The sequence below is a fragment of the Accipiter gentilis genome, chromosome 29 (genome assembly GCF_929443795.1).
Source record: "Accipiter gentilis chromosome 29, bAccGen1.1, whole genome shotgun sequence".
NCBI classification, from domain to species: domain Eukaryota; kingdom Metazoa; phylum Chordata; class Aves; order Accipitriformes; family Accipitridae; genus Astur; species Astur gentilis.
The window spans coordinates 2,286,382-2,311,930 of NC_064908.1; the positions used below are offsets into that span (position 1 = coordinate 2,286,382).

A 25,549-nucleotide genomic window follows, 5' to 3' on the forward strand; every position below is an offset into this window, starting at 1 on the left:
CAGGCACAGAGGTGCTGTTAGCCGAACTGTGCCCTCCGTGGAGAGCATCCTCGGTTAGGGGAAGTGGCCCGAGTTCTGGCGGTGATGGCAGCCCTTCCCACCAACCAGCTAAAGGGGTACAGTCTGCCCGCCTGGGTACGGGAAGGGCAGAGTGGGCCATTCCCTCCTCCCGCATGTGTGGCACCAGTAGCCACTGGGGACACATCCGTCCCTTGGGGCAGTGGGTGCTCGGACCGGGATGCGCAGCCCCCGGCCGAGCCCTGCACACTGCCCTGCAGCTGCGGATCCGAATCCTCCTGAGCCGACCCTGGCTGCTCCAGGACTCATCCATGCTGGTGTCATCCCTCGCCGCTGGCTGGAAGAATAAAAATCCAGACAGGACTTTTTGATGTAGCAACAGCTGCAGCAACCTCCAGCTCCCCGCCTCACGTGGCGGAGGATGCTTTCTGAGCCTAAAACAAGCAGCAAGACGCGCGTTACTCGAGTCTTTTTATCCCTTTTATTGACAAAGAACTTCCAATATTTAAATATCCAACATTTATTCTTCAGAATTGCACTTGCTTAGTTGCACTCAGATTATAAAGCAAAATTACGTACAACTCAATTACAAACACAGTAGATAAGCCTTTTTCAACACCCGTAAACTATGTCACAGCATTCACGGTTCCTTCCATTTGGTTGCAGGGAGATCATTTCAAGCTGACCCCCCAATCATGTGTTAAATCATTTGGAAAAAACACTGGATTACGCAGTAGGAACAATTGTGCTGGAATTTAAATAACAGAACAGAACATGACACTAAGCTATGAGGCTTTACATTGGTGTTTTGTTCATCTAGTCACTCACATGGCTTACAGTAAGAGATTCATAAAAATAACTGGCAATCTGCAAGTGCTTGCTCTGCAAGACTGGCTTCCGAAAACAGTATCTCATGGTACCTCAGTGGCAGCTGAACAGGACAGTGCTCTGCTGGGAAGGGAGAACTTTGTGGGTCTATCTGGAAGAAGACTAACATGTTGACGGAAATGGCTATGTGTGTTTTTCCCTCTAATTAGATGCATGTTCCTGTTAACAGGAAAGCACTGATGAAAATGCAGAAACAAAAAGTATGTAATAGGCACATTTCAAATACTTCCCATTCCCAACTGTGCATCACAAGAAACTCACAGACAGGTCATGTACCTCTGCATCAGACAAAACCCCAAACCTCAAAATCTTGCTTTACCAGCAGCTAGAAGTCCTAGTGTCTCAAGCTGGATTCAGGCTTAACAAGTCTAAATCCCATCACAGTTTTGCTTCCTTATAAACAGGATTCCCAGGGAACCTTCAAATTGTTACTTCATTTTACGAGATGCTACTTATCTCTTTAGCTTATTAGGTGATCATTTAGCAAGGCTCAGTTAAAACTGGAAAAGGACGCCAACATCACAACGTGGGCTTTCTGTCAGCCAAACAAATCAAGGGCACTTTTGCCCGTGTCTTTGGTTTAGACAAGGTGAGCGAGGTCTGAGCTGTCCTCGTGGCGCTGCCAAAGCCTGACTCGAATTGGGGAGGGCACGCTCCCTCCCTCACCTCCATCCACCCTCGCAAACCGCCCTCAGCACAACCATCAACCAGGTCAGGTTAGGCAGGATGAAAACAAAGGACACAAAACACGTGGGGTTTTGTGTCCCGTTCCCCACGGAGGAGTAAATTAAGGCTTTGGCTTGATGAGCACCTGCGCCTACTTTGGGTGCAGCGTCGGAGCAACAGTCACCCTGTGCAGCTGCCCTGCCAGCCCTGCCGCCAGCGGAGCAAGAGGCCAAAACCGTGCTCTTCCTCCCCCAGCGTCACAGCAGCCCCGAGGTGTCCTGGGGCTGAGCTGGCACCCGGCTGACCCACGGTGGGAGCCAGCATGGTCGGGGTGCGCAGCACCACCTGGAAAAGCCTTTAAAGTGCAAGTTCAGACAGCAATTCCCTGCATCGGAGTCGCCCCAGGCAGGTGGCGTTTGAGCAGAAAGTGAAAAGGTTCACACGCAGCAGCTTCCTGATGTTTGGTGGCATCTGCCAAGACACCTGCAAATTCTGCATTTGGCCCAGACACCACCTGCCTGCGGATGAGCTCCACTGCCCCCGAGCACCCATCAGGCATGGTTCCTCACAGGGCTTTCAGCCCACCGAAAGCTTCGGCACTTCAAAAGAAGCGTTAAGTCACCGCAGAGACAGGAAGGGTGTTTCCGCCAGCTACTTGCAGAAAAGCCTCGATGGCACACAAAGATAGCGCCAGGGCAGAGACCTTCAGCTGAAGTTTAAAACTAATTTTAGTGCCTACGGGAAGAGTCAGAATAGTAGTTCTTTGTAATAAGGCATTTAAATTTTTTTCCTGTCTGGTAAAATTACTGATCTGTAAGGATTGCTGTTTGCAGAATGATTCAGACTTGCCTTGAAGTAATGGCTACAGCTGCGCTTTTATATGAACATTTTCAATGCTTACAGTACTCACAGATAATACCCAACTTACGCTTCCTATTTGTATCAAACAATTTCTTTAAGTATGTATCACTCACATGAAGACATTCACCGTTAATCGTCTCGGCAGTGGCAGCGCTTTCCACCTCAGGATGCTTAAGAAAACCCTAAATCCTGGTCAGGACCAGGCACAACATGCCCTCAGTGGGGCTGAGACACTGAACACGTGGAGTTACCCAAAGCGCAGGATTTTCTTGAGCCTACGCTATTGCAGCGTGAAGCTCTTTGGCATCACTGTGACTTAAACTGGGGATAACTGCACTTGATTTCTGAGGAGCATTCTGAGCTGGGCAGTGGAGAGCCTCCCATCCCATCCATCCCATCCCAGTCCCGCGCAGGAGCTGCTGGGTCCAAGCGAGGCGCAGCTGCAGCCAAAAGTGCGAGTGCTTGCCGGGCAGTCACAGAGAGCGTCTGGGCTTTGTCATCCCAGGTCTGTTGGTTGCTGCTTCAAGGCCAATTTCACAGGAAGAAAAAGCAAAGCACTGGGATCAGCGTGATCAAGTCCGACACGTCTACAGGTGCCTTCCCACCGTGCCCCTTCCCTAATCTAGACGTTCATAACCAGAATTGCCAGGAGGAGGGGGAAGATTCCTACAAGAGACAAATAAGAAGCTTCAGTCTTCACTCCAAACATATTCAACTATCTTTTCCCTCCCTGGTTCCCCTTGCCTTCCCCTGCCTTTTCACAGCATGATCTTAAAGCAACAACAATATAAACAGGACAACAGCCTGGAGCAGAAGGCTTTTAAGCCTACTTCAAGCCGAACACACAGGAGACAAACACACAAAGATAGGCAAGAGTGCAGGACGGGAATACGTATTACTTACCAACAATGATCATGTTCGCTCCACCTGGAAAGGAAGCGAGCCAAAACGTGAAACTCAGCACCCATTCAGCACAGTAATTCACCAGACTACACGACATGCAGTATCTCAAATCAGAGCTAATGCACGTGGAAGAAAATTCAAGCAACACACAGAACTCGAGCCTTGCACAGCCCAGCTCTAGAGACATTTACCTATTAAAACCCAGATGTATTTACAAGGATACATTTCCACTAGCCTGCGAGTCCACGCTGCAAGGTAATCATGCTCTTTTGGCACAAGATTTTAACTGAAGCCGTTTCAGGAAGCATCAAAGGCTTACTCCTTTAGCAGAATTATCTGATTTGAGGATTCACAGAGGAAGGAAAAAATAGGTATTTTGAAGACAGAGAGGAGGCAGCAAGACAGACACGAGAGACAGTTACCTCTGCATTCAGGAGCAGGCTTGCTCCAGACTCCCTGGTATTGATCTCCTGCAATACACTCAAGCAAGGCCGCTCCAGCAAGGGTGTAGCCATCATTGCATTTATAAGCTACAGTGGAGCCACGGACAAAGTCCACGTCCTTTGTGCCATTGTGCATCCCATTGTCAATCGTAGGTGGCTTTCCACAGAAAATGTGAGGGAACTGTTCCACAGGAGGAACATCAACTTTGCATTCAGGAGTAGGCTCGCTCCAGACTCCATGGTATTGATGATCTGCTTTGCAGTGAATAGAGGCTGCTCCAGCAAGGGTGAAGCCATCCTTGCATTTATAAACTACAACGGAGCCGTAGACAAATTCTGTGCCCTTTGTGCCATTGTGCATCCCATTGTCAATCGTGGGGGGGTCTTTGCAGAGGATGCGTGGGAGCTGACCTACAGAAGGAACATCAGCAAGAGTGTCTGAGTGCTTCTCCTAACTGAAAAGGTGAAGAGGTATATGGGGAGAAGGAGACATAGCCAAACACCATGCATCTAGCAGCAACCGAAAATACTTTGAGCTTTCTCGTGCGGCACTGGACTTCAGTCACTGCACGTTAGCGCAACACGTACTGCATGTACTGCACAACATAGCCTTCAGGGTCTCACCCCATGAAATAAGGCACTGAAGTGCCTAATCAGGCTAGAAGAAATGTTTCGGCCATTTCTACCTTCACAGAACACCATACACTGACTTCATAACGCCCAATTTCAGCATTATATCAAATTGAGTGGAGACAGTTCTAACATCCAATTATCTTAATCTTTCCCTGGTAACTAGAGAAAGAAAACTTTCCTCCTGTGACTGTTTTTTTCTACAATTTCTGCTCTTCCCTCGCTCCTTCCACTTTGTCAGCATAATTTCTGAATTGTACGAGAATATTACACCTAAGGCCTCACAGCATGAGTTAGGATTGAAATCCTGAATTTTACAGCTGACTGAATTAAGAAAGCACAAGTAAGAGCAGCCCAAGGCCGTCAGCAAGGCAGCTACACCAGCGCAGTTCCAACTAGTATCTTAATGGCTCTGTGCAGGGTTTTTCCCTCTTACTTTCACAGTATGGAGGTGCTGTGTCCCAATCAACTCCATTTCCTGATACCACACATTTGGCAGATGAAGACCCCTTTAATTCATACCTAAGGAAAGAGAAGAAGTTTAGTACTTTCCAGACTTTCCAGAAGACAACCCAGAAAGGGTCCTTACCCCACCTCCCCACCACTGCATGCAGTCGACTTATTAGCCCGAAGTTGCCCTGCTATGAAACAGGATCTGACCACGTCAAAGCCACTAAATAAGGGCACTAATGAAAGCTGAACTGAAGCAGTTCTCTGCATTACCGAGTACATGTGTGTTGCCACCTGCTTATCTCACTGAAGATATAATATACGGTTTCACTGGAGACTTGCACTGGGAAACTGGGGTGTGGTGGGGGGTGGATGTTACTGCCTGGGATCCCTGTCTTGTGACCCCCGAGTTGGTCCCTTTTAAGCAGTGATCCACTCACCCAGGATGACAGGTGAACGTCACAACTGACTCAAAAAGGAAACTGTCTGCAGTCACATCCCCGTTCTCTATCGTGGGAGGAGTACATTGCTGTCCTAGAGGAAAAGAAAGCAGCACAGGAATGACTTCAAACCCGGAGATGGGCATGACCCAAATTTCAGAGTAACATCTCAAGCGTGTACAGATAACTCGCACAGTCAGTCAGGACAGGAGAGAAACGGAGATACTCACGTATACAGAAGTCTGGGTCTGCAGACCAAGTTGTATCACTCAGACAAATGACAAGAGAGGACTTTCCACTCGCTGCAGCATAACCCGGTTTACACTGATATCTCAGCTTGGTTCCAACAGGGGACCGGTCACCCACAGCCGTTGTTAACTCAGCGAAAAGGAAGTGTGGAGCAGGACCACAGTACACTAACGATTGGAGACAAAAGCAAGGTTAGCTACAGAAGAGCACCCAAAAGGTCTGCAATAACGATAGCAAACTGCATGTTCTGGAGCACACAGCATTTTAACCTGTTCGAATATCAGGTTCTGCGACACAGTTTGCATACAACCCATTTAGCAAACAGCAGCATATATCACAGTTTGCTTAACCAGAGAAAAGATGGAGACCAGGTAGCATCTCTGTCTCAAGAGATGCGCCTTCAGTGACCACCAACCCAACCTGCAGGACCTCGATTCAGCTGAGCTCAGAAGCCAAACATGCCCAACAGGTCTGGAAGCTGGTGAAGCTAGCCTGTCAGATATCTCTCCTTTCAGTGCATTTTTGGATCATTTGCTCTTCATAAATAAATAGCTTCAGGTGTAAATATATAACTGGCCTGGACTGCCACGCTGAGGATGCAAGCTGGCACGCTCTGCAAGGGCATGGCTACAAGTGCACAAGGTTCAGAAGCTGATCTGCTCAACAGCTCTTAGACCTACTTCATTGCAATTGCTCAAGGAAATAAACTTGTTTGTACTCACTTGGGTCACATGTTGGCAGAGGTGGCTTCCAGGTACTGTCTGCTTCACAAGTAACTACACTACTACCATTCAATAAATGACCAGGATTACACTCAAAGGTCACTGTATTTTTATACGCGTGTTCAGTGCCAAAGCCAGATAACCTTCTCCCATTTTCCACTTCTGGATTTTTACATGCGACCACTGGAAGTGAAGATAAGACAATAAGAATACTTATTACAAGAAGGAAAAGCTCTGCGGATGCATTATGAGAGAAGCTTACTAGGAGAGCTGACATCCTTTCACTTTCAGAGAGGAAGGTCCCCAGTGGGGTGCAAGTACTCTGTGAACAGAGATGTCATTAAGAAACTGCACACGTGACAGCTTCATTTTTCATTTGCAGGAAGCCCTGGGCATGGGCAGGGAAAGGGAGGCTTTCTGTGGGCTGAAGAATCCATTAAACCAAGCCCTGTCTCTGACCATGACTTGGGAGACCACTGCGTTAAGCTTTCTGGGAATCCTTTTAGACTCAAATCAACATTCTCATGATTGGCAGCCCATCAGGAAAGTATGGATCTGGAGAAGGATAAGAAACAAAGTCAAAAGAATAAGGAGACAAAAGAAAGCATTTACCTTTGCATTCAGGGGCTGGACCGCTCCATATTCCCTGGAGGTTATCATTCGCCGTACAGTGAATCGTGGCATCTCCAATAAGAGAAAAACTGTTGTTGTTACACCTGTAGGTTACAGCCATGCCAAAGGTGAAATCTGTGTTCTCATTGATGAGCTGCCCATTCTCGATCATAGGAGGTGGTAAACAGGAAATAGCTGCATGGGAAAGCAACAGCAAGAAAACGCAAAAACATTTACATCAAATATAAAACTGAGGTCTAGCTACTTAAAAAAAACAAACCAAACCAAACCAAACAGACCAACCCAAACAAACAAAGAAAAAAAACCTGAAGAAAAAACAGGGAAGCAGCCCTAAAGCAATCATCTCAACCTAAAGTCTTGAATGCGCCTTTAAATTCTGAATGTTTTCCAGGTTTTTTTAAAATGGATAAATGGTAAACCAGCAAAACAGCATCTATTGTCCAAAAGGAGACACTACAGAAGAGGCCTTCTGGAGGCAATAAACATGGTCTCACCAAGCAGTTTGGGACCCTCACCTACTGTTGATGGCATTTCCTTACCTTCGTTGTGGCAACAAGAATAAAGCCAGAATACCTATTATAGCAGCAAACCACCTAAGCTATCAGCAGCCGATGGTCAGGCCCATCCCACAGGATGCTAAAAAGGCCCAAATAGCACCACCAAAACTCTTGGCATTTATCTCCCCTTTGAAATTTGAGGTTTGGGATGTCCAGTTATGTCTGAAGTCTTCCCACTCCCGGTCAAGCACAGCTCTTGATCGACAATTCAGCAACAGTTGCCTGACAGAAAACACAACAGGAGTGATGCAGCGTCCACACCAGCTTGGCAGAAAGCTTGCTGCGTGCCTGTGCTGGGCAATACCAACAAACAGCCTCGGGAGCTGCTTTTCTCACAGATCTGACTACAAAGCTGCTGCCAACATCCACAGATCCCCCTTCGTATTTAATTTTCATTCCCAGCTCCACCGAGAGTGTTTGTCTGGAGGAAGGGTAAGCAGTCAGTCTCATTAAAGGCTAATGTAATTTGCATTAGGTGCCAAAAAGACAGTATCCACCTGCTGTTCCCCAAACTAACAGACATATAGTGATACAATCTTTTTTAGGAAGAGATGTACACAAAACATTTAAGATCTGCTTACGGGCACAGTAGGGAACGTGATCCCAAGTAACTTCATTGCCTTTAAGTACACATTGCGCAGATGGCTTCCCAACTAAGCGGTACCTAAGAAAAGAAAAGGTTGAGTCTCTGAAAAAAGTGAAGAAAACTGGGGAAATTCAGAAAGTTGTACAGATTCTAATGGTATTCTCTGGAGGAGCTGAACCCCAGGGGAAAACCAGCTATCCCTCCTATAAAATACAATTTTCTCAATACCTAAGGAAATGCAATATATGATGCAGTTAAAGGAAACTTAATACTTGCAGTGGGTGGATACAAGCTCACAGGACCACGGGCAAGACAGCATCCCTACCCTGAGTCTGTTCAGGCCCGTGCTGTGCAGTGGTAGATCCAAACAGCAACTTATTTTCTGAGCAGAGCTAGGTGTCACTGACGTACCTGAACCGCTCTCTTTCCCTCTCGCCCTGCTGCCAGCATCCCCAGGACACCGCAGCCCTCTTTTCCTGAGACCCCTTAGCTAAGACGTCGACAGCCGGACCCATTGCACTACAGCAAACGCTGAATTACTAATGAGTGCCAACAGGACAGGAACAAAATTCTTTGCAAAGCAACTGAAAAGCAGTCTGCAAAGAGCACTCTCTCATGCCCAGAAGAGAATGTTTTGACAGCAAGAGCAGGAGAGAGCCTGACTCCCACAGCTCCTTGCTCCAAACATCTCCTGCTGTGCCTGTGCTTGCCAAGACAACAGCCCCCAGCTATTAGAAGCCTCCGAGTCTCCCATGGGTGCTGTCTCCCAGCCTCGGCTCCGTCGACTCACCAGGAGCCCGGCTCAACGCTTACCCAACGTTACAGGTGTAGGTTATTGTCGCCCCAAACTGGAGGTTGGTCATGTAGTCAAACTTGCCATTCATGATAACCGGTGGACTGCAAGACTTCCCTGGAAGGGCAAGTGATCGGCATTAGCTTTATTTTATAGCATGATCGTCAAATGCAGGTGACAGTGCTGTTCAGTGTCATTACAGACTAATTGACCACTTATCAGGCACCTGACTTCCCTCATGAGCAAGTACCAGCAATTTCAGAAAAGATAAAAGATCCACATCAACTTCTGTGCAACTGAAAGTTAAAACATAAATAAAAGGGAAATAAAAGCACAAATAGAGCTAAGGACAAATAAGAAAAGCCAAGGTTTATACGCTTACTGAGAAAGGCAACTCATAAAGACCCCAGCGGGCTCGGGGCAGATGTCTTGGTCCATAGGAAAGGAAACAGCGGGAAGGAGAAGGGGACGGGGAGGGACCCACTGACCACCCTAGGGCCAGCACAGGTGCATTACCACGGGGACAACAGGCTCCCACAGCCTTTTGCACACTGAACATTCTTTCTGTGCGGATGTATTATAGCATTTACACTGCATCACGAGATGGTAAAGTCATTAAAAAGGGCAGAGATCATCTCCCAGAGATTAGCGTTTCTACATGGGAAGGGCAACCCCGGGCAGGCACGCAGGGTGCGTGCTTGTTCCCCACTGCCCCCAAAACCAGTAACCCGGGGAGCATCCCTCCATCCTTCTCAACCGTGCTGAGCCACGAGTGGGCTCTGGGGTACAGCAGGGGATGCACCTCCCCCCGACCACCCACCCACACCCCCCTCCGGATCCCAGGAGCCCACGGGGTGGGGGGTGGGGGGGGAAACCCACCGATGCAGAAGTCGGGGGTCGCCATCCAGGTGGAGTTGGGGAGGCAGATGACCAGGGGGGACTTGCCCCCGGCCACCGTGTACCCCGGGCGACACGTGTATCTCAGCATGGTCCCCACGGCGTAGGACTCCTGCAGGGGCTGGGGGGGCTCCGCAAAGACAAACCTCGGCGGCTGCTCGCAGTCACCTGCGGGCAGGGGGGGGAGATGATGGCGGGGGGAAAAGTGTAAGGGGGGGGGGGGGGGGGGGGCTGGAGCTCGCTTTAGCCCTTCCCCACGCAACCCCAGCCCCACGCAGCCCCGGTCCCGCTTACCCCAAGCGCCGGGCAGCATCAGCAGCATCGCGCAGAGCCAGCGCATCGTCGTGCCCGTTCCCGGTCGTCCCGTTCCCGGTCCCGTTCCCGGTCGTCCCGTTCCCGGTCCCGTTCCCGTTCCCGTTCCCGGTGCCGGCGGAGGCGGTGCGCAGCGCCGAGCACGGCCCTTTCCGGGGCGGCCGGGGGCCGGGCCGAGCATTCCGTACCCTCGTCACTGTTATCGTAGTCCGAGGGACGAGCCGGGGGCGGAGGAGGAGGATTAGGATTAGGATTAGGATTTTTCCGGCTGTTGAAGGTCAACGAGGGCTTCAGCTCCGCCGAGCTCCGCGGGCGCGGTGGCTCCCACGGCGCGGCCGCTTTTTTCTTTATCGGGTACGAAGCGATGCCGGTTAACAACGGCGGCAGAGCAGAGGGGGGGGGCTGCTGGCGGTGGGGCAGCTCCCTTTCCCTTTTGGTTTTTTTCCCCCTGCCCCCCCCCCGCCCCCGGCCGGTGCAGGGAAAGGTTTACCCGGAGAGATGAGTAACCCGCCACCCATCTGCATGACTTATCCTAAGCCATGCTGTAAAAGCACGGGAGTGTCTGTCCTGGGAGGGGATGCTTGTTCTTGGGCGGTCCACCCCATCGCACTTGCCCTTGATCCTCAACTCAAGGACAGGGTGAGGCCGCCCCAGGCTCCCCGTGATTTTGCAGGGCTCGGAGGGCGATCGAACCACCGCTACACCCGCGTCGCGCCATGCCCACGTCTTCTTTTCATCGCACCTCTCCCTCCGCGTCTGCTCGGTGAGGCTTAGGGCACGCTGGGGGGACCGCTTGGCACCCCCGGAACAGCCCCTGCTGCCCCCAGCCCCAGGTTCAAAGGGACGATCAAAAGGGGACGGTGAGGGACGGCAGCCAGGGCACGGGGCGGCTCGGGCGCCCAGATGGCCGTTGCCTCTCCCACTGCTCAAAGCAGCACGAGGGTTGCACCCATCGGCACAAGCTCACGGAAACGCGCCGCGTCCCAGTTTGGTGACAAATACAACAGCAGAATCAGATAACTGCACGGCCCCTGTCTGGGCTACCTGTAACGCTGCCTGTCTCCCACCAGAACACCAATAAACTCAATCTCTTGGCAAACACCAATAAAGAAGAAAGGCAATTTTTACACCTTTCGTATTATGACTATTAATTCTGTCCCCATGTCAAAGCAAAATGAGGAGCACAAGCCAGCAAACACCAAGCGGGGAGCAGCTAGTTTAATCCTCTGAACTCCTTGCTGGAGCCACAGCCTGGGTTTTTTGCGTACAGAATATGACCGGTCCAAAAATGCCTGGGGTTGGCCAAGGGGAAGGTCACACCTGGAGAGGAGCGCACACCTCACCGATACTGCCTGGGGTGGAAACGGGCTCTGCTCCAGCAGTGGTGCCTCGCCTCTGTCATCGCAGTTCCCAGGAAAGGCCAGGCACACTGCTACAGACAACAGTGCAACACAACAACAGCAATTAGCTGAGCAGCAGCAATTAGCTGAGCAGCTGATTACATCCGGCAAAGAATGAGATTGCAAAATCATTTAAAGTGCTCTATGAGAAGGTTCGATTAGTAAATATGAAAAAAAAACAAACCCAAGCCAGGATACTAGTATGGCTTATTTTATATTTCTTTTATTTACAAAACAGTTTTACTATAAATACTGCAATTTTCGCACTCGTATCTGCACACTGGTAAAGGAACCTCAGTAAAAATGTAGTTTAAAAAATATAAGTGAATCTTGCAAGATTGTGCAAAGAGAGTGTTTACTATGAAATTATTTTCCTAGTGGAAAGAAACGTTTACTGAATTTTTAAAGCCTCACTTTAAGAGCTGCAAAAATAGTTTTTCTGTACCAAAACAAATGAAAAAGTAGACATTAAACCAACACGCAGCTGGATTTGAAGCATGTTTGATTTTCCTGCTTCTTCACAAAGAAATTCTTGATTGTAAAGTCAGACACTGGACTTCAGGTTGCCTTATTGCACTTAGAACTTCATCCCTGGCACCAGGAGTTAGTGTAGCAACTCTCCCTTCTCTCCAACCACCTTCCTGCCGCTAAGGATGCTACAGCTGTCGCCATTTATCCTGCAACAGGGAAACGAGCAGTTAATTAGGGTTTACTGCTGCGTGTTGCAGCCCCTTGGATTTGGGAGGAATGACCCTTGGAGCCTCTGGTTTGCGGCACCTTGGCCCCCGGCCACGGTGACCCGAAGGGCGTTTTGGGTGCCCCCCGCGCAGGTCCCCACCGTCGGGTACCTGGCAGAGGTGCGCGTGGGTGGGCGCCGTGCAGACGGGGCAGACGTGGCAGCTGGGGGTGCAGCGTGGGACGAGGTGAGCCGGGGTCCCCTCTCTGGCCAGGGGACACACGGGGCAGCTCGCCGTGTCGCGGTGGATGAGGGAGAGGTGCAGCCGGTCGGCGCAGGGAGGGCAGACGGGACCCTGCAGGCTGTGGAAAGAGAGCTGGGGGTGAGCCCTGACGGGTTCGTGTTGGAAAGTGCTCCTTGCCAAGCCACACCGCACAGGCTCTAGCACCCGCAAAAGCTAGTTTCATTAACAATTTCAAAAGTACTAACTTTATAAACTCAGACAAGTAGCGATTCACGAGTGCAGAACTGAAATGGCTCCTCCAGGGTTAGGGCTAAGAGCAAGCACTCGTGGGAGCAGCATGAAATAAATTATTGGTAAAAAGAAGTACATACATACAAAAGCTAAAGCAGGTGGATGCACACCTCCAACCATGTTTGCTTTAACCAAATATTTATTTGAATTTGCCTCTGTCCGTGATGACTCTGTTAAGGAAGCTTTGTGGGTCTGAGAGAGCACAAGGCTCGCATGAGCAGGTGTCAAAAACTGCCTGAGCGTACAGCATCACTTTGCTCACCTCATCACTGCTCTGCCCCGAACAAACTAACTATGCCTAGAGATGGAAAAAGCACTCGGCAGCTGGGTAAACAGAAGGCCCACGCTGCAGAGTCTCTTACAGCACTCGGGTCCTTTGCTACTTAACTGAAACCAGAGCTCCATCACGGGCCAGTGAAGACGTGAGGCTGAGCCGAGTGAGGACAGCTGGGAGAACAAGCTGGCTCAGAGACGCCCAAAGAAACCACACAAGCGTTTTTCAAATAAACCTCACACCAGTTCCACCTCTCTTTGCTTGCAAGCAGGCACCACGCTTTTACCCCGATACCGAGCTGTAAGCAAGCGGAACCGCATTTACGCACCTCCGTCATATTTGTATTTTTAAGTTAAGCGGTTAAGTCTCAGTTTTGAGGACATTCGGTGCACGCCGCGGTGCCCGGCTGCCGAGAGGAATCGCCTGCTCCGGCCGCAGCGCACTCACCCCTCGTCCTGCCGGCGGGGCCCCCCCGGCCGCTGCCCGGGTGCCACGGGACGGCTTTCGCACTGGCCAAGGTGGGCGCGCAGCCAGCTTTCACAGGTGGGACAGACGTGATGGTTGCTGTGGAGAAGCACCGTTGAGGACACGCATTGAGTCTCTCAAGGGAGACTCAAAAATTGCCGTGAAGTTGGGCACCGCCGGCTTCCCTGGTACTGAGGGACCATCCCAAGCAGGATGAAAACCTGGAAATAGCTCTGTCACAAACCTCCCTTGCTTTGCTAAAGTGTACAAGATGTTTCTATGCCTCTTTACAGCTAGAGCCTGCTTTGCTAAAGTGTACAAGATGTTTCTTTACAGCTAGAGCCCCGGTTCCCACCCTCACCTCATCAGACCTGCAAACCCAATTACGCTGCAGTTCGGCGTTGCTCTCAGAGAGCAGAGGGGAAGCAGAGACGGCAGCTCTGGGCCGGCCCTGCACGCCGAGCGCTGCGGGCAGCGTTGGGGCACGGCAGCGTACGCTGCCGCTGCCAGAAAGCAACACAAGTAAAGAAATAGGAGAAACACGTGCACGTGCAGAATGCCTTTTAAAAGCACAAAAATTGCTCAGAGCTCCTTTGTTTTAGGGGGGAAAAAGCAGAGACGTTAGTGTTTTAAAAGTAAGTAAATGCTGTAATACTCGACACAGGATCAAGACAGGAAAGAGGTGGTGTCGTGGTTTAACCCCAGCCAGGAACTAAGCACCGTGCAGATGCTTGCTCACTTCCCCCCACCCAGTGGAATGGAGGAGAGAATCGGAAAAAACCAGTAAAACTCGTGGATTGAGATAAGGACAGTTTAATAGAACAGAAAGAAAGAGAACAACAACAATAATAAAATGACAGTACTAATAAAAGGATTGGAAGATACAAAACAAGTGATGCACAATGCAATAGCTCACCACTTGCCGACCGATACCCTGCTAGTTCCCGAGCAGTAATCTGCCCCCCCGGCCAACTCCCCCCGGTTTATACACTGGACATGACGCCACATGGGATGGAATACCCCTTTGGCCAGTTTGGGTCAGCTGCCCTGGCTGTGTCCCCTCCCAACTCCTTGTGCCCCTCCAGCCTTCCTGCTGGCTGGGCATGAGAAGCTGAAAAGTCCTTGACTTGGTATAAACACTACTTAGCTACAACTGAAAACATCAGGGTGTTATCAACATTCTTCTCATACTGGATCCAAGACACAGCACTATACTGGCTACTAGAAAGAAAATTAACTCTATCCCAGCTGAGACCAGGACAGGTGGGAATAAACAAGGAGGTGTACAATACCCTTATTTTCTACCCAAATAAATACAGTTCTGCTCTACTCTGAAATGATTTTTATTCAAGCCCACCGTGGCACCTGTGTGCTTTTAAGTGGAAGATGGAAGACAGACCCTTCGTGGTCCATGGGCTGCTCTGCCTCGCTCCGCTCCAGAACAGCTTCGCCGGTGCCGTCAGCCCTCAGCACATCTCCAGCTTTGGCAGGAGAGCTGAACGCAGAGAAAGAGGGAGAAAACAACCTGAATCCACCGGAACACATGGCTTTCCGAGAATGGCTACTGCCCTGCGGAACCGCTTTTTCCTAAACAGCAAATACTTTCTACTGCTAAAACTGGACTTAAAGAAACCGAAGGAATTCAAACCGCAAAACCCGCTCTAGCCGTGTACAGACGCTTTCTCCCCCGCAAGAAGCTCCCCTTTCCCCCCACTTTGCTTCCCATGGACCCGTGCAAGGGGAGCAGCAGCAAGCGCCCGGTCGGCCGCGGTACCTCGTGCCTGTCGGGTTTTGGCTCTCCCCGGCGCCGATGCCTAGGACCGAGTAGGTGCGCGGCGTGCCGGGCCGGGCGCTCAGCCAGTCCTCGCAGACGGCGCAGCCGCCGCGCGCGGGCTCGGCGCGGGGGGCCAGGGCGGCGTGCAGCTGCTCTTCGCAGCTGGGACACACGTGGCAGCTCGTCGCGTGGCTGCGGGCGAGACAGAGATGGGGGAATCCCTCCTGCCCGAGCCCCGAGAGCAGCTGGCGAACACCAAACCCTCGCGTGAAGCAGCCGTCGCCTCTTTGGCGAGTGGCGTGTTCATCGCAGAGCAGAGGTGTTGGCATTTTGGAGTCAAAAAATACATAAAGATGTGCCGTGCCGGTGTGGCGTAGCTAGAAATACCACCGGTGAGATCCGTGGGTATAGTCGGCAGAGTGGCACAATGTTTTGGGCAGGTGAACAAGCAAACCTACCAAAAATAGGAACGCCACAGCACGGGCTGCTTCTCATCGTCTGTTATCTTTGGGTGCATCGGTGGATCCCTTCCCTTCATCTCGTGCTTTTGTAAATGCATATTATAAGAGCTGAAGAGACAGAAAGGAAAAAATTCATAGAACAAAAAGCAACTTAGCAACATGGAAAGATAGTATCAACCGTGCAAATATATACTGAAGGTAATTACTATCACTTAGAGCTTAAAAGGAAATACCCAGTTATCCTTAGGGAAAGTTATGATTTGTAAGGGGCAGCTTAGGCTCGCTTACTGGTTTTTATTGTCTTTCCATTTCACGATGATCCCAGTTAGAATTCCAAGGGCTATTGCAGCAACTAAAAAATAAAGAAATTAAAAAAACAAAACAAAATAAACAACAAATTTGGTATGTAATTTAAGTAAGATACTGCACTTTGGTAAAAGACTGGCAGCAAAATTCCCTGCTCTGGGGCTGCCTGTTACCACCCAGAGGCTTCCCCTTAGCTGGAATAATGCAAACCCCCTCTTGTGTCTCTGAACACGGAGCACAGGAACCGCTGCTAAGTGTGATGCCATGATGAACTTGTTAAGGGTGTGATCCTCACTTCTTTAGTGCTTTTATAGACAGCCTCCTGTTTCTTTTGTATTTTAAACATACCATTTTTAGTACTCGATCTCTCTTGCAACAAGGATGTCACAGGCTTCACCGATCTCTCATCTCTCAATGTCTGCCAAGGCCTTTTAAAGCAACTTTATCAATTAAAGAGTGACAGGACGTACAGTTTTTGGTTGGCTTCTTACACTGGCTTCTTTAGCTTCTTTCATTTCATATTCAACTGATGTAATGTTTTATACTAAGACATAGACAATCCATCCAGTTGCTTGCAATGCTGCTGCATTACCCAACAGCAGAGAACCTCCTGAATCCTGACCAGAGACGCTCAGTACTAGGGCAGTGAAGTGAATAAACCAAAACCACTGACGACAGGTATCTAACAGCAAATAACAGCTTTGGGTTAGGAAAGTACATTTTCAATTTTAAACTACTTACCAATGCAACTAGGGATGAGGATACCTGCTAGACAAGAAGAAAATTGATGTTAAAAAAATGAAGCTAACAATGCTGATAACCAAACAGGGAAGTTCCTTATCTATGCCCACAGAACAATATTATTCAAACCCAGATAACCGTAACACTGCTGAGAAGACAAAATGCTGTAAAACAATGATGTCGTTAACTACACACATATCTTTATGCTCATCTTGAGTCCCTCATCCCGACTTTCTCCACTAATGGAGCTGAAGTCCGTAACCCCAGGCTACCTCTACCCTCAGCAACGTCCACATACAGCCAAGATAACGTCTGTAGTTTCTACTGAGATGCTTGGCTGCATGGAGGGAGATTCAAGCATCAAAAATCCTACCCTGTATCATATCAGCTAAGGAGTGACTCAGCTGGGAGCAGAGAGAAAAGGGGATTAGACCAGGGAACAAGCCTGTGCAGCCCCCTTAGAAACTGGAAGTTGGACCCACCAAAAGAAATGAAGAAGGCACAGTGAGAGCAGAAATCCAACAGTGTGTGGAGTCACAGGCATCCAATGTGGGCGCAATTACAGCAATTAAAAGGGCTCTGAGGCAGAAAGCATCTCCTGAACTCTTACCTAGCCAGTAACGATTCTCTGCTATATTCTCTTCCAGGGGTTCAGTGCGGTTTGTCACTGCTGTAATCCTCACTATACAGAGAAAAAAATAAAGGAAAACCACTCAAAATTATATTTTATATAATTCTCCATTTTTTACATCCTATATATAATACTTCACTGAGGAGTAAATGTAGCATGGGCAGGTGACTTGTGCATCCGTGGCTACAACAGCGAGAGCTGTGGAAGAGTCACACAGGGAGCTCTTGGTGACAATACAAGCCTTACGGATAGAGGGGATTCTGCTGTCCTGCTTGGCCATATTGCCCCGGTGTTGTTGGACATTAGCTATAAATCCATTCCAAGCTATAAATCCTAGTCCACCAGCTTTGCAGTTAGTGATACACTTCACACATCATTTATTAAAATTCTACCTTTTCCTCTTGAAGGGAAAAATGTAAAACTGCATACGATTGTGCTGATGGTGTTCTTCAGCAGAGCTTGGCACCTTGCAAAGCACAGACTTGCCAACCATCACTGCTGTAAGTAGATGCTGCTCCTCTGGCAACAAACCCTACAGGAATGCCTGTCCAAACTGAGGTCCTTCCCTTTCCGAGGGAAGGGAATTAGGACTGATTAACTGCACAGCAAGAAAAACTACTCGAGAACAGGATGATTATCCAGCAACACTCACCCCTGCATTCGGGAGGAGGTCTACTCCAGATGCCATCGACACTGTTCTCTGTTGTACAACGCAGAGTTTCATTTCCCACAAGCTGGAGCCCAGGGTCACACGCGTACAGCACGACTGAGTTGTACGTGAACTCCGTACCGTTGCCGTCGTGCTTCCCGTTGGGAATAGCTGGAGGCGGAGGACAAGAAATAGCTGGGGGAGAAAAAGAAAAGAGTTCAGGAGGTGACCCCTGGGATGCTCCTCTCCACGATGTGAAGAGAGGAAAACCCAAGGGCCGCTTGCACACAGGCTGCATCGCACCAGTTGCAGGAGCAGGGCTGAAATGGGAGCACTGGCCACCCTCTTGGCCCGCGGTTGCTTTTAGGTGCCTCCCAGCCTGCTGTCCTGCGTACACAGGGGCAGCGGCAGCCTGCAGGGACACCAAGGCCCCTGGGTTGCTCATTTATGTCAGTCTTTCACGTGCAGAAGGCACCAGCGATGCTGTTGGCTAGTCCCTGCTTTCATCGTGCCAGCTGGCTCCCTTCCAGAGGTACTTACCTGACTTCATTTAGTAAAATCAACACACGGTTCAGTATTTCTGAGTTGGAATATTTGGTATTTCCAGTTAAGCGCTGGCCAACTTCACTTACCCTGACAAGCTGGAAGTTGACTCCAGGCAACTCTATCTCCCCTTAGGGAACACGAGATGACATGTGACGCTCCCTTTAATGTGTACCTGCAGGGGTAAAGGGCACAACCCCAAATCAGTTTGTTGTCACCAACCAACAACATGTCACCCCACAGAAGTGCCGAGGACTCGACAGGCAGAGCCCCTTGTCCCCGCTCGCACGCCAGTGACTGGCCAGGTCACTGGGATGCAGTGGGCAGCTGGCTTCGCACTCACCCGTGGTTACAAACTACATCTGCTTTTGCACCAAGCAGATGATCATCTGTAATAACCTTGCCATGTTCTGGATTTGCTGGAATACCACAAGATTTCCCTAAAAAAGAATAAGATTATCCTTGGGATGCTACAAGGATGGGGGGAAAACCCACAGACATACTTTTTGTGACAGTATAGCAATGTCAAGCCAGGCATCTGATGGTATTTCATGCTAAATGTCTCTAAAAAAAAGCAATCCTAAAATACAAATCAGACGTGGCACTCAGAACACAAGTGCTGCAGATGCAGCTGTGGGAGGACACTGGAGAAGATGAAACGACATGGAGACACTCACTCTGACACAGCTCGGGGACTTCTGACCATGTTAAATTGTCAAAACAAGTGCTGGTGGGCAGCTGGTCTGTGGCATTCTCATAGCCTGAGCGACAATAATACTTCACCGAGACACCAACAGGATAAAAGTTCTGCCTCCCATCTTCTTGTGATATTCTAGCGAAACGCAGGTGTGGCGGGCTGGGACAGCTACCTAGCAACAATGAAGACAACCAAAGTGTACAGTTACAAAGTAAAAATAACAATATTTTTCATTCAACTATGTATAAACATAAATCTAATTGATAACACACAAGCCTCCCTGAGAATAGGGATACCACAAATATTTTTAAGAAGGAGATTGGTAATTTGTGTAATTCAAAAATATTCCTAGATGACTATTTAATGGAAAAATATTTTAAATGTTAAAATTTCCTCTCTTTCAGTCATTCACAAGTGCAGTGCTTACCTCCCTTGCCAATTCCACTGATGAAGCATTTGAGGCGGGGAAGTGCAGCCAGTTCTCACCGTGGAGGTTTGCAAATCCCCAATGCCAAACGTTACCCCTTATTTAGCTCTTGTGTCAGCAGTCAGCTGTGCCAGCGCTCGCCACTACAGCTCTGCTCCTCTTTCCTCTTCTCCAGGCTACTCATCTATTTTTATTAACACACGAGTGCTCGCACATGGCACCAACAGACTAAGCAGAGTTAGGAAGAAGGAACAGCGAGATATTCTGACCCGCAACTCGATTGTGTGTCACTTTGAATGGGGAAACCCTTGAAACAGCGATTGCTAAAGCAGTAAATGTTTTCATAAGCAGCGTGCGTCTCTAAGCAACTCGTTTCAAGAAAGTGAAATACTTACGACCACAAAACTCTGGGAGGTTGGACCACTGGGAGTTTGCAAGGCACTGTATCGTATCTGACAGCAAGGGGCGTTTCACATAACCTCTGAGGCAGCTGTACCGTACTTTGGAGCCGACCCTGAAGCTTCCCCGATGTTTATCATCCTCGGGGGGCTCCGCGTGTGTTATATTTGGCAACGGCCCACAGTCACCTGTAGCCAGATAAACCTGGATTTAGCGGGGCTTCAGCTGCCTGCGCCAGCTCCCCGGGCAGCTCACAGCCCAGAATCATAGAATCAAAGAATCATTTAGGTTGGAAAAGACCCTCACAATCATCGAGTCCAACCATCGTCCATGCCCCCTAACCCGTGTTCTGGAGTACCTCGTCTATGCGCTTTTTGAATACTTCCAGGGATGGGGACTCGACCGCTTCCCTGGGCAGCCTGTTCCAAAGCCTGACAACCCTCTCAGTCCCCACGAGAGCACACGCACCCACGACACGCACCCAGCACAGCGGAGCACACGGAACCCGCACCCACCCGCACGGAGCCCACCCGGGGGGTTGACAGGGCTCACCGAACTCACCCCCCCACTCCCCGGGGACTCACCCCACGCCGCGGGCAGCAACACCAGCAACACCAGCAACACCAGCAGCAGCGTGGGCAGGAGCCAGCGGCGGAGCCCGGAGCCCATCGCTGCCGGGAGCGGGCAGAGAGGATCGGGCAGTGCAGGCAGGGAGCCACGGCGGGGCGGGGAGCGCGGGGAGAAAAGAGGGAGGGGAGCCGCTCCCGGAGCCGCAGGGAGGGGGAGAGCTTGCTCAAGAGCACGCGTGGGTGCTGCTGGCACCCGTGGGCAGTGCGAGGTGGCGGCGGCTCTTCTGGCCGCAGGGTTCATGGCTCCCGAGGTGTGGAGCTCCGTTCCACGCTCCCTGCGGTCTCATCCCGTGGAAATGCTGTGATAAAAGTCTTACCCATGGCTGGAAGCCAGAGTGGGTTTAAATTGAAGCACACTGTTCTCCTCACGCCTGCTCCAAGAGACATGCTCAGCATCCAGAGGAATGCGGTCCGGCTCTCCAGACATCTGCTGCCTCCAGCTCTCTTTCAAACTGCTTCTCTGCACGTTCCACTAATGCCACCCCTGCCTCCAAAGCCATCAAGTCCCAAAGGAAAAGAAACAAAACACCAACAAAACAAGAAGGGCAGCATCTGGGTCTTGCTGGCTCCAGCTGTGAACCCTCCAGCATGCCCCAAAGCCGGGAGGAGTAGAGAAGGTCCCCTTCGTCCCCCAGCACTGGCTCTGCTGCGTGCAGGGGGGACAAGAGCTGCATCTTCATCGGTGCCTTCTGTCCTCTCCCACAGAGTCCGGCCCAGGGACCCCGGCGTAGCGCAGCTCGGGGGCACCAGCCCCCCCACCCGACCCCCCAAACTGTCTTCAAATGTCACCTGCCTGACCCGAGGAGCAGACCTCCGTGAAGAGAGGTTTTTCTGCAAAAAGAGAGGAGAGAAGGTGGCTTTCCTCCAGCCTGAGGGGTGCATGGGAGACCAGAGGGCTGTTAATCAGCCCCACTTTGAAGCTGCTAATTCAGCTGTTTCTGTTAACACCTATGCAGAAAACAAGACCGCGGGGATACCAGCGTTTCCACTATAACTCTCCCAGTTAGACACAAAACTCTTCGAAGGAGACGCTGCACTGCCCGCAGAAGCTCGGGGATGTCCTTGGACCCAGCCAGGCATAGGATCAGTTTGCTTTGGCTCTGTGACTGTGTGGGAAAGCAGAGCTGCTCTTGGACCCCTGCCCCCAGGACTTATGGGGAGCGCCAAAGGAAAGGCTGTGGCTAAATCTGCTGCCTCATCCCGCTCTGCTGAGCTGCGCTGCCAATGAGGATGTCACCCTAACCCGAGGAAAGGGCAGCCAGCAGCAGCTTGCCTGCCTGCGCCATCCTGCCTCCCTCTGTTTGCCTTTGTTATCCAGGAAACAGTGATGTTTCCCCTGAGAAGCTCAAAGTTATTGTTTTGGGGTTCCCCCCCCCCCACTTCATTTCCCTTTCCAGTACAATTTAAGCTCCAAGCATATGCAACAAAAGCATTTGCAATGAGGCCAAGAAGCATTTTCTTAAGGGAGGAGTCAAGCAGCCTGGATAATGTATTCCTTTAAAATACTTGTGAACATGCAGACAAATGACATACAGGTCACTGGTCACCTGTGGTCTGAATTGGGATGGTGGCTGCATAATGCGAAAGGGAGTTGTTACCAGGAAAAAATATGTTTTAAATGCTGGGGAATTCTTTTGTAATAGCTTACAGCAGCGACCTTGGCACGGGATAGCGAGATGTCAAGAAGTATTTGGCAAAGAATCCTTGTAACTTCGAGCCTCCTCAGGGAGCGGCTTGGTTCGCACGTACATCAGAAGAACCAGCTGCTGTAGTTTCAACTCGGTGAAATCCCCCTGCTACGAGTTCAGATTAACCCCTTGACCCAGGCTGCTTTCCTACCTGAGGCCACGCAGGAGACATCTGTACCTGCCGAGACCGTCAGGCTCAGACCAGCCCGTCCCTCTGCCTCTCTGCCACCCACCCCTGCTGTCCCATTTTGCCCTGTATTGCCCCAATAACCGACCGAGCACCGAAACCTCCCAGGCAGGAGCTGCCCCAGCAGCTGAGCCCTGTGATAGCAGGTCCGCGTCTGCGCAGCTGGAGCCACCGAGGGCAACTCGCTTTATCTTGCTCTGACATCCCTTCCCCATGCTGCAGAAATCAGGCCAAGCAGATGGCGATGGCAGAGGCGAAAACACGCACAGAGGGGACCCTGACCCATGCTGCTCTCTGCACCTACGCTGCCAGGCTCGGACTGGAACATCGTGAGGTTTTCCAGCAAAACCAGCCAGCAAAAACAGGGGTTGAGCTGCCGGAGTTGCTCTTGGCTTTCCGCAGAAACCCACCCTTGGCTCCCTGTCCGCTCCCACGCACTCCTGCAGCCCCGTGCCGGGCAGCAGCCCGGGACGTCGCCCACAGCTCCCAAAGCCTTTTTGGGACAGACCCCGTGGGCTGCCCGGGGGAGCCGCAGCAGAGGGGCTGCAGAGCTCGCGTCCAGGACGGCTAAATGGGATTAAGGCAGGTATGCATCGCTCCACCTTTCTTTTTCAGACCACTTGCTAGAAACACGTTCCCAAACATTACTGCATGGATTTTCTTTCTTTCTTTCTTTCTTTCTCTCCCCCCCTTTTTTTAAAAACCAAGTTAAACTTGTGTAGGAGGCCATTTAGAAAATAAATAAGGAAGAGTGCTGATAAAGAACTGATTGAACAGCAAATCTGACCATTATCAAGATATCTCTAAAAGCTGATACCTTCCTGAAAAGAGCATAAAATATGAAAAGGGAACAGTAAGCAGTTGAATTCACAGGTTATCCTTTATAAACAATTACCATTTATTACTAAATGTAAATAAAACCCCAGAGTGGCACCTAAATATAAGGCAATTAGTATGCTGTATAGGACAAAGACTGTAAGCAGCCAGTAACATAAACCTGACATTTCCAGTTTCTCTGTTGCAGTATGACAATGCTGGAGAGTTACGTTTAGCTATTACTTCTGTGTGTCTGTGCGGAGTTGATGTGCTCACAGACTGCAGCATTACAGAGCTGCCTTCCCCTGTTTGGAAAGCAAAAGTAGCTCCTTTACAGTATGAGGTTAGTAGATACCCAGACCACTCACGGCTTTTATCTTTCATGTAATCTGAACAGAAATATAAACTGCAAAGAATTTATGTATGATACAAAAAAAGGTTTTGCTAAAGAAAGTGCTTAAAGTACTAAAAATATAAATTCAATTTAGCCTATAAATACTATGATTTCCTAAAAGAAATGATCTCATAAATTTGCAAGACAAGGAAGTCAGTATTTTGCTTTCAGCTGAACCCTGCTGGCAGCTACCATGGGTGTATCTGCAACCAGACCATGCTACAGCCAGAAATTCCTAAGTTAAGGGAGTAGCCCAGTTCAGCAGATAGATTTGGGTCTTTTACAGCCTGTCCTGTGAGTCTGTGTATTTACAGTGACTGTTATGGCAGCACATCGGAGTTGCTAGCGAGCAAGGAAATGGGTGGTTGTGGAAACACCGAGTCGAACGAGTCGTGACGTAACCGGGCTCTGTCAGAAATTCTGCAGAAGGCCTGGGGGGTTTCTGAGAAACTGCTGCTTCCCAGCTCCAGCCTGAAGAAAGGCTGGTCAGGTCAGCCCGGAATCGTAACCGGACTTGGGATGCTAGGAGGAAACCGCTTGAAAGATAAAAACTCGGGAGAAGGAACTGTGGGAATTAGCCAACTCTTGAATAAGTAATTTTCAGTCAATTTCTTGGAACATTAAAACATATCACGATTCAAAAAATACATTTTGTACATGTACATGGGACAGACCTGATCTAGCTTATTCTTTGTTTTAAAGCAAAGTGTCCTAACAAGTACGACCATTGCATAGGACACTTTAGAAACAGAACATGGTGAAGGGTTTACAAGCTTCATGCTTACAGTACTATTTTTGTTTTAAAAGACAACAATATATTTAGATAGGTGGGATCCCATTTAACTGCGTGTCTTGTCTACATCTGCAGTGAGATGGCAGGAAGAGCAGCACGTGCCAGTTGTCTTTGCAACCATGCAAGGAAAGTGCAAATGCCTCCTCCCAGGGTTCCTTCCACGGGGGTCCTTTTGTCAAAGCATCGCTGGAGGAGGGCAGACCCGTCACAAATAAACTGCTTCAAAACTGCAGATAAATCTTTCTGTGCACTTGCCACAGTCCGTATATGCAGCCTGGGGGAAGGAAACATTCACGTGAAGATTAGCCTGGCTGTATCTTCAAGGAGAGTGAAGACTTCTGCCCAGATTTTTAAAAAACCCACCAGGTTTGGGGGTGAATTTTAGCACTGTACTTTAGAAAGGCCCCAAACAATTCCTCCTTCAAACACTAGAGGCTGTTTTCAGGCAGCGTTCCATTTCCCCCCATCTCATCCCTTGCTCTAGCCTTCTGCTACCGAGGGGCTGATTTTACAGGACCCGCGTTTTGGGGAAGGAGAGCCAAGTTGCTGAAGTACAACACAAAGGGGCATTCGTCACACTTGAGATCAAAGCTGCTGCTTTGACACGATCTCCTGAAGAAGTGCCAAGAATGACAAAAGAGTAAAAAGAGAAAAATCAGCAGGAAGAAATTTTTAAATAGATCCTCCTTCTGAAGTTACATAATAGAGCAAAGCAGAAACTTTTAGGCAAAAACAAAGGACAAAGTTTTCCCCTTTCCTTCCGTGTTGTATGATCCAGGATCCTCTAGCCTTCATTTGTTCCTACCAAGGGCCCAACATGACCACACTTCATCTCTTTTAAGGCCTGCAAAGCCCTTCTCGGAGCCCTTTTCCTACACTGATACCACTGCGACGTCTTTCCTACAGACACTTCCACAAGTGCCCAACCATGCAGCCCGTCACCCTGTCTTTAACCCTGCAAGTGGGATTCTTTGATTCCTTGTTTAGCAGTCCAGACAAATACCTTGGGGTTTTGG

General features: G+C 49.8%; 1 protein-coding gene across 1 annotated transcript; it reads right to left on the reverse strand.

Annotated features, from left to right (window-relative positions):
- Positions 1–480: 480 nt before the first annotated feature.
- On the reverse strand, positions 481–24,586 carry CR1L (complement C3b/C4b receptor 1 like). The gene is made up of 26 exons (XM_049832902.1): positions 20,611–24,586; positions 20,023–20,214; positions 19,181–19,372; positions 18,847–18,943; positions 18,593–18,678; positions 17,964–18,155; positions 17,291–17,362; positions 16,681–16,707; positions 15,922–15,985; positions 15,631–15,741; positions 15,173–15,364; positions 14,798–14,893; positions 13,381–13,497; positions 12,297–12,486; positions 10,031–10,196; positions 9,719–9,904; positions 8,860–8,956; positions 8,042–8,124; positions 6,883–7,077; positions 6,271–6,453; positions 5,530–5,715; positions 5,300–5,393; positions 4,846–4,931; positions 3,759–4,190; positions 3,337–3,360; positions 481–3,099 (listed from the first exon to the last, which is right to left on the reverse strand). The coding sequence occupies exons 1-26, from the start codon at positions 20,894–20,896 to the stop codon at positions 3,056–3,058; spliced, it is 3,690 nt and encodes a 1,229-aa protein (XP_049688859.1). The 5' UTR covers positions 20,897–24,586; the 3' UTR covers positions 481–3,055.
- Between the last annotated feature and the right edge of the window lie 963 nt (positions 24,587–25,549).

Excerpts from the sequence above, each read along its gene's own strand:
- CR1L (XM_049832902.1), bottom strand. The coding sequence starts at position 20,896 with ATGAACCCTGCGGCCAGAAGAGCCGCCGCCACCTCGCACTGCCCACGG. Across the intron at positions 14,894-15,172 it reads CAAAACCCGACAGGCACGAG|CTCTCCTGCCAAAGCTGGAG; the intron begins GTACCGCGGCCG and ends CTCTGCGTTCAG. Across the intron at positions 6,454-6,882 it reads TCCAGCCCCTGAATGCAAAG|TGGTCGCATGTAAAAATCCA; the intron begins GTAAATGCTTTC and ends CTTCACTTCCAG.